This window comes from Arachis duranensis, chromosome 7 (genome assembly GCF_000817695.3).
Source record: "Arachis duranensis cultivar V14167 chromosome 7, aradu.V14167.gnm2.J7QH, whole genome shotgun sequence".
Taxonomy (NCBI): Eukaryota; Viridiplantae; Streptophyta; class Magnoliopsida; order Fabales; family Fabaceae; genus Arachis; species Arachis duranensis.
In genome coordinates this window covers 40,047,560-40,059,028 of record NC_029778.3, presented here as the reverse complement: position 1 = coordinate 40,059,028, position 11,469 = coordinate 40,047,560, and the positions used below count along the sequence as shown (strand labels likewise).

The 11,469-nt window shown below is 40.0% G+C and overlaps 2 protein-coding genes and 1 non-coding gene across 3 annotated transcripts; 1 reads left to right on the top strand and 2 right to left on the bottom strand.

Moving 5' to 3' along the window:
• Nucleotides 1-1,008: 1,008 nt before the first annotated feature.
• LOC107458511 (uncharacterized mitochondrial protein AtMg00860-like) lies at nucleotides 1,009-1,542 on the bottom strand. The gene has a single exon (XM_016076720.2). The coding sequence runs from the start codon at nucleotides 1,540-1,542 to the stop codon at nucleotides 1,009-1,011; it is 534 nt and encodes a 177-aa protein (XP_015932206.2).
• Nucleotides 1,542-2,848, bottom strand: LOC110273554 (uncharacterized). The gene is made up of 4 exons (XM_021126728.1): nucleotides 2,729-2,848; nucleotides 2,312-2,518; nucleotides 1,824-2,051; nucleotides 1,542-1,724 (listed from the first exon to the last, which is right to left on the bottom strand). The coding sequence occupies exons 1-4, from the start codon at nucleotides 2,846-2,848 to the stop codon at nucleotides 1,542-1,544; spliced, it is 738 nt and encodes a 245-aa protein (XP_020982387.1).
• A 7,464-nt stretch (nucleotides 2,849-10,312) lies between these two features.
• LOC127740805 (small nucleolar RNA R71) lies at nucleotides 10,313-10,416 on the top strand. The gene has a single exon (XR_008001662.1). It is a non-coding gene; the product is annotated as a small nucleolar RNA R71 (small nucleolar RNA).
• The last annotated feature ends 1,053 nt before the right edge of the window (nucleotides 10,417-11,469 follow it).

Below are 11,469 nucleotides of genomic sequence, written 5' to 3'. Positions count from 1 at the left end.
TCGACGGTACACCATGCAACCTTACTATCTCCTTTATGTACAGCCTTGCTAACTCCTCCATAGAACAGTTCACTCGAATAGGCAGAAAATGAGCAGATTTGGTTAAGTGATCCACGATCACCCAAATTGTATCAAATCCCGACCTAGTCCTCGGTAAACTGGTCATAAAATCCATTGCGATTCCTTCCCACTTCCACTGAGGAATTTCAAGTGACTGTAACATTCCTGACGGTTTCTGATGCTCTATCTTTTCCTTCTGATACGTCAGGCACCTGGAGACATGTTCTGCCACATCATTCCTCATACCTGGCCACCAGAACATAGCCTTTAGATCGTCGTACATCTTAGTACTCCCAGGGTGAATAGAAAATCTACTCTTGTGCTCTTCTTTCAATATATCTTGCCGCAAAGTCCCAACATCCAGCACAATGATCCTACCCTTGAATCTCCACAATCCATCTTGATCCCATGACACTCTCCACTGCTTCCCTTGCTCAATAGTTGGCAACACCTTAGGTAACACGTCATCATTTTGATGAGCCTTTAGGAGTTCGGATTTAAAGTCACTTGAGATCTGTAACTGATTCAGGCAAGCTCTTCCGGTAACTTCACCAATATCCAACTTAAGATCCACAAACTTACCCACCAACTCCTCCTCCTTGATTCTCATCCAAGCAATCGTCAAGGACTTTTGACTCAATGCATCTGCTACCACATTCGCCTTTCCATTATGATAACTCAATTCAAAATCATAATCCTTTAGCAACTCCATCCACCTCTTCTGACGCATATTTAGCTCTTTCTGATCAAAGATGTACTTGAGACTCTTATGATAAAAAAAGATGCTAAACCTCATTCCGTACAAATGGTGCCTCCAAATCTTCAATGCAAACACAATCGCCGCTAATTCCAAGTCATGAGTTGGGTAATTTACCTCAAGCGGTCTCAGCTGACATGATGCGTAAGCCACCACATTCTGGTGTTGCATTAACATGCAACCCAAACCCTTCAAGGAAGCATCACAGTAAACTTGAACAGTTCATGTGGTTCTGGCAAGATTAAAACAGGTGCTGAAGTTAACTTCTGCTTCAAGGTCTGAAAACTCTCTTCACACTCCGACGTCCATACAAAAGACACTTCCTTCCTTGTCAACATAGTCATTGGTAGTGCAATCCAGGAAAATCCTTCAATGAATCTTCGGTAATATTCAGCTAAGCCCAAAAAGCTTCTGATTTCCGTCACTGTCGTCGGTCTTTCCCATTTCATCACCACTTCTACCTTAGAAGGATCCACTGATATTCCTCCTTTGCTCACCACGTGACCTAGGAACTTCACTTCCTCCTTCCAAAACTCACACTTCGACAACTTAGCATACGATTTCTGCTCCTTTAAAATTTGCAACATAATCCTTAAGTGTTCCTCATGCTCTTTCGCTGTCTTAGAGTAAACCAAGATGTCGTTTATGAAAACTACCACGAATTTGTCCAAAAAGGGACGAAACACTCTGTTTATGTAATCCATGAAAACAGCAAGTGCATTCATTAACCCAAAGGACATAACCCAAACTCGTAGTGTCCATAGCGCATCCTAAACGTGGTCTTAAGGATGTCATCCTCCTTCAACCTTATCTGATGGTAACCAGATCTTAAATCGATTTTGGAAAACACTCCAGCTCCTTGCAGTTGATCCATCAAGTCATCTATCCTTGGCAGCGGGTACTTATTCTTCACATTCACTTTTTTAAACTGTCAGTAATCCACACACAGTCGCATTCATCCATCCTTCTTCTTCACCAATAAAACTGGCGCTCCCCACAGTGTTACATTCGGCCGAATGAACCTCTTGTTCAGAAGCTCCTCCAACTGAGCCTTTAACTCGGCCAGCTTTATCGAAGCCATCCTATAAGGCACAATTGACACTGGCCCGGCTCTCAACACTAATTCAATCGCAAATTCAATCTCCCTTTGAGGTGGAAATTTAGGAATATCCTCCGGGAGTACCTCTGGGAAGTCTCTAACCACCAAAATCTGATCTAAGTCTTGGGTTTCCCACTACAGTGCACCCTTACAGAGTTCAGGTAGTAACCTTTAGCTATCACTACCCCACTTTCTCCTTCCGACATAAACCAAATTATCCGTTCAAAGCAATCCAACAAAACCCGATTCTTCAACAACCAATCAAATCCCAAAATCATCTCCAACCCAACTATTGGTAAACAGATCAAATAATGCACGAAGTCTCTACTCTCGAGCTTGAAGCCTACTTGCCTACACCCTGACCTAGTTATAACTATCTAATGCGGAGTATGTACATGCAGTTCAAATGGTAACTCTGACACTTTCAAGCCTAATTCCTTAACTTTAGCAATAGAAACAAACAAATGCGAAGCCCCAATATCATACAATGCAATTAATGTTTTATCGCCAATAAGACATATACCTCTCATTAAAGGACCCGCCTTAGAAGCATCCTTGGAATCTACAGCAAAAATGCGCTCCTGGTGCTGACTCTGACCCACCTAAACCAATCTTGTAAGAGTTATATGGATGAAAACGTCCACAACGCACACAAGTCAAATCCGGAGAATTCTTACTCTGATTTCCTCTTCCTTTGCCACGCTGAAACTAATCCTAAGGGTTCTTTCTGAAGCCTCCTTACCCTTGAGGCACATATCCTCCTCTCTTGAAACTCTGACCTATAGGATGGAAATACTTGCCACGTCCCTTACTAGTATTCCTCCATGAGTATCCTTGGATGCCGCTACGGTCTTGGCGTACTCTTTAACCACCCTTGCTTTGTTCACCAAATCAGAAAAAGTGCAAATTTCCATAGGAACCACAGCAGCCATTATGTTGTCCTTCAACCCTCTTTGGTATTTAATACATTTCTAGCTCTCGTAGGTCTCCGAGGGACCCTGACACGTCCTAGAAAATCTATATAGCTCCTCAAACTTGCTTTTGTAGTCCGCCATTGATAGCGAACCTTGCTTCAACTGCATCAGTTCCATCTCCTTTGCTTCCCTTGCAGACTCAGGGAAGTATTTCTTGTAAAAGGCCGTCTGGAATACGTCCCATAGAACATCGGTGTTCTGGAGCTGGAGCAAGCGGCACTCTGCTTGCCACTAGTGTTGGGCCTCTCCCACAAGCTGATAAGCAGCAAACTTGACATAATGATTATTCGGAACGTGATACGCCTGTATAGCACCCTCCATAGCCTGGAACCAGTTGTCTACTTCTGTAGGATTGGTTGATCCTCAGAAAGTTGGTGGATGAACCTTTAGGAACGTCGCCAAAGTCATCGGAACTCCTCCCGTGCTATCGCCGCCCCCTCAACATTATCATTAGTGTTTCCTTTACCATTTCTATTTTTGTTTTCGGCTGATTGGCCTAACCTCTGCACAGCTTGCAGAGTTACAGTGGCATTAGCCTCCATAGTGTTTGCCAAATTAGCCATAGCCGCCATAAATTCGGCATGGTTATCAGCTGGTTGCTCATTCCTACTTTCTCGTGAACGTGCTTGACCTTGTCCGCGAGTGGCCATTTAGGGCTCCTGTCTACACCAAACAATCGATATCAAGGTGATCAGTCTCAATATCAAAAGCCTAGTGCTTCAATTATCCCAAACAGGCACTCAAAAACAAGCATGCTATACATATATCAACCAGATAACCTAATAGCATCAATGAAAAGACACACGAGTATGTAATGAAGCATAATCGGTCCATCCCTCAGGCTCAAGAGGACGAACTGTTCTGATACCACTAAATGTAACACCCTAATTAGCATAAGCTTTACCTCGCATTGTAAGGCAAAGAATAATCAAGGATTACAACAATTCAAAGCTCATACATATAAATATATAGAAGAAATAATATTATCTAGAAGCCTGATGAAAGGTATAACTCAAAAACATGATTTCAAAAGCGCAAAATGTACTAACAAAGCTACTAGCTTAAGGCACAAGAAACACATATAATATAACAAAAGATAAGGAGTATAATATCATGATAAACTAGCCACGGCTCACGGAGTTTAAGCCGGCTAGCTATATACAGACCAAAAGAAACAGATAGTAAAAACAACTTATACAAATTTGTTCTCTCCTATACAAGCCTCTAGGTAAAACAAAATACAAAAGTGAGAGATGTATACAAAATAAATCAAAAGACTCAAAAAGAAGTATCCGGATCCTCCGCTTCTGTCACCGACCAAACAACTCACCGAGGTGGGTTGCAACCTGCATCTGAAAACACAACAAAAATATGGTATAATAACCAGAGGTTCTCAGTATGGTAACAGTGCCCAATGATGTAGGATATAAGACCCCAGGACGCCAAAGGCAATCCTAGACTCCATATCCATCACAAGAATTCAAACTTAAAGTATTCTAAAACAAATAAGCATAATTATATAAAGCCTTAATCAAAACTAAACAGAGTACTATATCTTAGTGAATTTCTATCCTAACCAAACACCGCTGTCCAACAGCCTTCACCAACCTATCCTCTATGCGATTCCATTGCCACCGCTTTCTGAACCTCCTCAATCCCAGTAGAAATCACAATTATACACAATGCAAGTAAATCACAAGTAGAAGCATAAAAGGCAAGTAATTCAAATAGCAATTAGGCATGTTATACAATTAGGCAAGCAACTATAATTTGAAAAAGCAAACAAACAGATAGAAAATGCACATGATGAATGCCTGCCCTATTAGTTATGATATCACATTGTCAGTTCAACTGCCAACCCGACACATCTCCATGGAGATGTCGCCCTTCGGAATCATCATATGGGAATGGTGCACGAAATTGTGATCATCAACAATGGCGCCAAAAACTTGGTAGCGCTCTCAAACGTGAATCACACTTAGTCACAACTCCGCACAACTAACCAGCAAGTGCACTGGGTCGTCCAAGTAATACCTTACGTGAGTAAGGGTCGATCCCACGGAGATTGTTGGTATTAAGCAAGCTATGGTCATCTTGTAAATCTCAGTTAGGCGGATAGTAAATGTTATGGAGTTTTCGAATAATAAATAAAACAGAAAATAAAGATAGAGTTACTCATGTAATTCAATGGTGGAAATTTCAGATAAGTGTGTGGAGGTGCTTGTCCCTGTTGGATCTCTACTTTCTTACTGTCTCCCTTCAATCCTTCTTATTCCTTTCCATGGCAAGCTGTATGTAGGGCATCACCGTTGTCAATGGCTACATCCCATCCTCTCAGTGAAAAAGGTCCAAATGCTCTATCACGGCACGGCTAATCATCTGTCGGTTCTCAATCATGTTGGAATAGAATCCCTTGATTCTTTTGCGTTTGTCATCACGCCCAACAATCGCGAGTTTGAAGCTCGTCACAGTCATTCAATCCCTGAATCCTACTTGGAATACCACAGACAAGGTTTAGACTTTCCAGATTCTCATGAATGCCGCCATCAATCTAGCTTATACCACAAAGATTCTGATTAAGGAAGCCAAGAGATATGCGCCCGGTCTAAGGTAGAACGGAAGTGGTTGTCAGTCACGCGCTCATAGGTGAGAATGATGATGAGTGTCACGGATCATCACATTCATCATGTTGAAGTGCAAGGAATATCTTAGAACAGGGATAGCTGAATTGAATAGAAAATAGTAGTAATTACATTAAAACTTGAGGTACAGTAGAGCTCCACACCCATAATCTATGGTATGTAGAAACTCCACCGTTGAAAATACATAAGTGAAAGTGGTCCAGGCATGGCCGAATGGCCAGCCCCCATGAAGGTCTAAAATCGCATACACTGATTAAAGATCAATTAAAAGACTGGTCAAAAGACTCTGAATACAATAGTAAAAAGTCCTATTTATATTAGACTAGCTACTAGGGTTTACAAAGGTAAGTAATTGATGCAGAAATCCACTTCCGGGGCCCACTTGGTGTGTGCTTGGGCTGAGCTTGAGCTTTACATGTGCAGAGGCTTCTTTTGGAGTTGAACGCCAAGTTGTAACGTGTTTTTAGCGTTCAACTCTGGTTCGTGACGTGTTTCTGGCGTTTGACTCCAGAATGCAGCATGGAACTGGCGTTGAGCGCCAGTTTACGTCATCTAATCACGGATAAAGTATGGACTATTATATATTGCTGGAAAGCTCTACATGTCCATTTTCCAACTCCGTTGAGAGCGCGCCATTTGGAGTTCTATAGCTCCAGAAAATCCATTTCGAGTGCAGGGAGGTCAGAATCCAACAGCATCAGCAGTCCTTTGTCAGCCTTTTATCAGAGTTTTGCTCAGGTCCCTCAATTTCAGCCAGAAATTACCTAAAATCATAGAAAAACACAAAAACTCATAGTAAAGTCTAGAAATGTGAATTTAGCATAAAAACTAATGAAAACATCCCTAAAAGTAGCTAGATCCTACTAAAAACTACCTAAAAACAATGCCAAAAAGCGTATAAATTATCCGCTCATCACAACACCAAACTTAAACTGTTGCTTGTCCCCAAGCAACTGAAAATAAATTAGGATAAAAAGAAGAGAATATACTATAAATCCCAAAATATCAATGAATATTAGTTCCAATTAGATGAGCGGGACTTGTAGCTTTTTGCTTCTGAACAGTTTTGGCATCTCACTTTCTCCTTTGAAGTTTAGAATGATTGGCATCTATAGGAACTTAGAATTTCAGATAGTGTTATTGATTCTCTTAGTTAAGTTTGTTGATTCTTGAATACAACTACTTTTATGAGTCTTGGCCGTGGCCCTAAGCACTTTATTTTCCAGTATTACCACCAGATACATAAATGCCACAGACATATAGCTGGGTGAACCTTTTTAGATTGTGACTCAGCTTTGCTAAAGTCCTCAGTTAGAGGTTTTCAGAGCTCTTAAGCACACTCTTTTTGCTTTGGATCACGACTTTAAGCACTCAGTCTCAAGCTTTTCACTTGGACCTGCATGCCACAAGCACATGGTTAGGGACAGCTTGATTTAGTCGCTTAGGCTTGGACTTTATTTCCTTGGGCCCTCCTATCCATTGATGCTCAAAGCCTTGGATCCTTTTTTTACCCTTGTCTTTTGGTTTGAAGGGCTATTGGCTTTTTTTGCTTTCTTTTCTTTTTCTTTCTATTTTTTTTGCAAATTTTTTGTTTCGCAAGCTTTTGCTTTTTCATTGCTTTTTCTTGCTTCAAGAATCAATTTCATGATTTTTCAGATTATCAATAACATTTTTCTTTGTTCATCATTCTTTCAAGAGCCAACAACTTTAACATTCATAAACAACAAGATAAAAAATATGCACTGTTCAAGCATTCATTCAAAAAACAAAAATTATTGTCACCACATCAATATAATTAAACTAAATTCAAGGACAATTTTCGAGATTCATGTACTTCTTGTTCTTTTGAATTAGAAACATTTTTCATTTAAGAGAGGTGAAGGATTCATAGAATTATTCATAGCTTTAAGACATAGTTACTCAATACTAATGATCATGAAATAGAGACACAAAACATAAACAAATATATAGCATAAAAATCAAAAAACAGAGAGATAAGAACAAGGAAGTTAAGGAATGAGTCCACCTTAGTGAGGGCGGCGGCTTTTGAAGGACCAATGGTGCTTTTTGAGCTCCTTTATGTCTCTTCCTTGCTTTTGTCGCAAGATCCCTAGTGATTTTGGTGCTCCTATCCTTAGTTACTCCCAATAATTATGTGGAGGAACATGTATCCCCTGAGGTATCTCAGGGATTTCTTCATGAGGAAATTCCTCATGCTCTCTTGATGTGCAGTCAAATGAATCTCTCCATGAGGTTTCTTTGAGATGAATCTCTCCATCTCCCATGACTTAGAGGTGGAAGCTTTTATCTTCCCTTTTCTTTTCTCTTTCTTTTCTTTTTTTTTTTTTGAGGTTTCTCTGGCCTTAGGTGCCATCAATGGTTATGGAAAAGCAAAAAAAAAGCTATGCTTTTACCACACCAAACATAGAATGTTGCTCACCCTCGAGCAAAAGAAGAAAGAATAGAAGAAGGAGAAGAAGATATGGGGGAGAGAGATTGAGGTGATTGGTGAAGAAGAGAGAAGGTGAGTTGAGGTAGGTGGGGATCCTGTGGGGTCCACAGATCCTGAGGTGTCAAGGATTTTCATTCCTGCACCAATAAGGCGTGTAAAATACCCTCTGCATGCAATCCTGGCATTTAACGCCAGATTGGCGATTGTTTCTGGCATTAAACGCCAGCTCTAAGCTTGTTCTGGGCGTTCAACGCCCATCTGCAGCATGTTTCTGGCGTTGAACGCCAGCTTTCCTCAGTGTCAATCCTGGTGTTTAAACGCCAGATTGCTGCATGTTTTTGGCGTTCAATGCCAAATCCATGCTTTGTTCTGGCGTTGAACGCCAGCCAGATGCTCCTTACTGGCGTTTAAACGCGAGTAAGTCCTTCCACCAGGATGTGATTTTTCTTCTGCTATTTTTGATTTTGTTTTTAATTTTAGTATTTTTTTTCCTGACTCCACATGATCATGAACCTAATAAAACATAAAAGAACAATAAAAAAGAAAAATAAAATTTGATAAATAAAAATTGGGTTGCCTCCCAATAAGTGCTTCTTTAATGTCAATAGCTTGACAGTGGGCTCTCATGGAGCCTCAAAGGTGATCAGGTCAATGTTGTAGACTCCCAACACCAAACTTAGAGTTTAAATGTAGGGATTCAATACTAAACTTAGATTTTGGCTGAGGCCTCTCAACACCAAACTTAGAGTTTGATTGTGGGGGCTTTGTTTGACTCTGTACTGAGAGAAGCTTTTCATGCTTCCTTTCCATTGTTAAAGAAGAAGATCCTTGAGCTTTAAACACAAGGTAGTCCCCATTCAATTGAAGGACTAATTCTCCTCTGTTAACATCTATCACAGCTCCTGCTGTGGCTAAGAAAGGTCTTCCAAGGATGATGCATTCATCCTCCTCCTTCCTAGTGTCTAAGATTATGAAATCAGTAAGGATGTAAAGGCCTTCAACCTTTACCAACATGTCCTCTACCAATCTATAAGCTTGTCTTACTGACTTGTCTGTCATTTGTAATGAGAATATGGCAAGTTGTACCTCAATAATCCCCAGCTTCTCCATTACAGAGAGTGACATAAGATTTATACCTGACCCCAGGTCACGCAGAGCCTTTTCAAAGGTCATGGTGCCTATGGTACATGGTATTAAGAATTTGCCAGAATCTTGTCTCTTTTGATGTAAGGTTTGCTGAACCCATGTATCTAGTTCACTGATGAGCAAGGGAGGTTCACCTTCCCAAGTCTCATTACCAAATAACTTAGCATTCAGCTTCATGATGGCTCCTAGATATTAAGCAACTTGCTCTCTAGTTACATCTTCATCCTCTTCAGAGGAAGAATAATCTTCAGAGCTCATAAATGGCAGAAGGAGGTTTAATGGGATCTGTATGGTCTCTATATGAGCCTCAGATTCCTTTAGGTCCTCAATAGGGAACTCCTTCTTGCTTGAGAGACGTCCCATGAGGTCATCTCATTGGGATTCACGTCCTTTCCTTCCTCTCTAGGTTCGGCCATATTGATTATATCAATGGCCTTGCACTCTCTTTTTGGATTTTCTTCAATATTGCTTGGGAGAGTACTAGGAGGAGTTTCAATGATTTTTTTACTCAGCTAGCCCACTTGTGCCTCCAGATTTCTGATGGAGGACCTTGTTTCACTCATGAAACTTAAAGTGGCCTTAGACAGATCAGAGACTAAATTTGCTAAGTTAGAGGTACTCTGTTCATAATTCTCTGTCTGTTGCTGAGAAGATGATGGATAAGGCTTGATATTGTTGAGCCTATTTATTCCACAATTATTAAAGCCTTGTTGAGGCTTTTGTTGATCCTTCCATGAGAAATTTGGATGATTTCTCCATGATGAATTATAGGTGTTTCCATAAGGTTCACCCATATAATTTACTTCTGCTATTGCAGGGTTCTCAAGATCATAAGCTTCTTCTTCAGAAGATGCCTCTTTAGTACTGTTGGATGCATTTTGCCATTCATTCAGACTTTGAGAAATCATGTTGACTTGCTAAGTCAACATTTTGTTCTGAGCCAAAATGGCATTCAGAGCATCAATTTCAAGAACTCCCTTCCTTTGAGGTGTCCTATTATTCACGGAATTCCTCTCAGAAGTGTACATGAACTGGTTATTTGCAACCATGTCAATAAGTTCTTGAGCTTCTGCAGGCGTTTTCTTTAGGTGAATGGATCCACCTGTAGAATGGTCCAGTGACATCTTAGAGAACTCAGATAGACCATAATAGAATATATCTATCATGGTCCATTCTGAAAACATGTCAGAAGGACATCTTTTGGTCATCTGCTTGTATCTTTCCCAAGCTTCATAGAGGGATTCACCATCTTTTTGTTTGAAGGTCTGAACATCCACTCTAAGCTTGCTCAGCTTTTGAGGAGAAAAGAACTTAGCCAAGAAGGCCGTGACCAGCTTATCCCAGGAGTCTAGGATATCTTTAGGTTGAGAGTCCAACCATGCTCTAGCTCTGTCTCTTACAGCAAAAGGGAAAAGCATGAGCCTATAGACTTCAGGATCTACTCCATTAGTCTTAATAGTCTCACAGACCTGCAAGAACTCAGTTAAAAACTGGCAGGGATCTTCTGATGGAAGTCCATGAAACTTGCAGTTCTGTTGCATTAGAGCAACTAGTTGAGGTTTCAGCTCAAAATTGTTTGTTCCAATGGCAGGAATTGAGATGCTTCTTCCATCAAACTTGGAAGTAGGTGTAGTATAATCACCAAGCATCCTTCTTGCATTATTGTTGCTGGGTTCGGCTGCCATCTCCTTTTTCTTAAGGTTGTCTCTGGATTGTTGTAATTTGGCTTCTCTTAGTTTCCTCTTCAGAGTCCTTTCAGGTTCAGGGTCAGCTTCAACAAGAATGCCTTTTTTCTTGTTCCTGCTCATATGAAAGAGAAGAGAACAAGAAAAGGCCTTTTTTCTTGTTCCTGCTCATATGAAAAAGAAGAGAACAAGAAAAGAAGAGAAGAGGAATCCTCTATGTTACAGTAAAGAGGTTCCTTATTGTTAGTAGAAGAAGAAAAGGAATAAAGAAAGGAGAATCCAAACAGAAGGGTGAGGATAGAGGTAGTGATTTGAGATGAAGAGAGGTGAAGAGAATTGTTAGTAAATAAATAAATAAATAGAAGAAGAGGAGAGGGAAGGAATTTCGAAAATAAATTTTGAAAAGGAGTTAAATGATTTTCGAAAATAAAGATAAGAAATAAAATTAAAATTAAAATTTAAAACAATTAATTAAAAAAAAGAATTTTTTGAAAAAGAGGGAAGTATTTTCAAAAATTAAAGAGAGAGAAAAGTTGTTAGGTGGTTTTGAAAAAGATAAGAAACAAACAAAAAGTCAAATAGTTAGTTGAAAAAGATTTGAAAGTCAATTTTTGAAAAGATAAGAAGTTAGAAAAGATATTTTGAAATCAAAAT

Coding starts and splice junctions, on each gene's coding strand:
- LOC107458511 (XM_016076720.2), bottom strand. CDS start 1,542: ATGAATGCACTTGCTGTTTTCATGGATTACATAAACAGAGTGTTTCGT.
- LOC110273554 (XM_021126728.1), bottom strand. CDS start 2,848: ATGGCTGCTGTGGTTCCTATGGAAATTTGCACTTTTTCTGATTTGGTG. Junction 2,052..2,311: donor AGTTACCATTTGAACTGCAT/GTACATACTCCG, acceptor GGTGCACTGTAG/TGGGAAACCCAAGACTTAGA. Junction 1,725..1,823: donor AGAGGTTCATTCGGCCGAAT/GTAACACTGTGG, acceptor GTGAATGTGAAG/AATAAGTACCCGCTGCCAAG.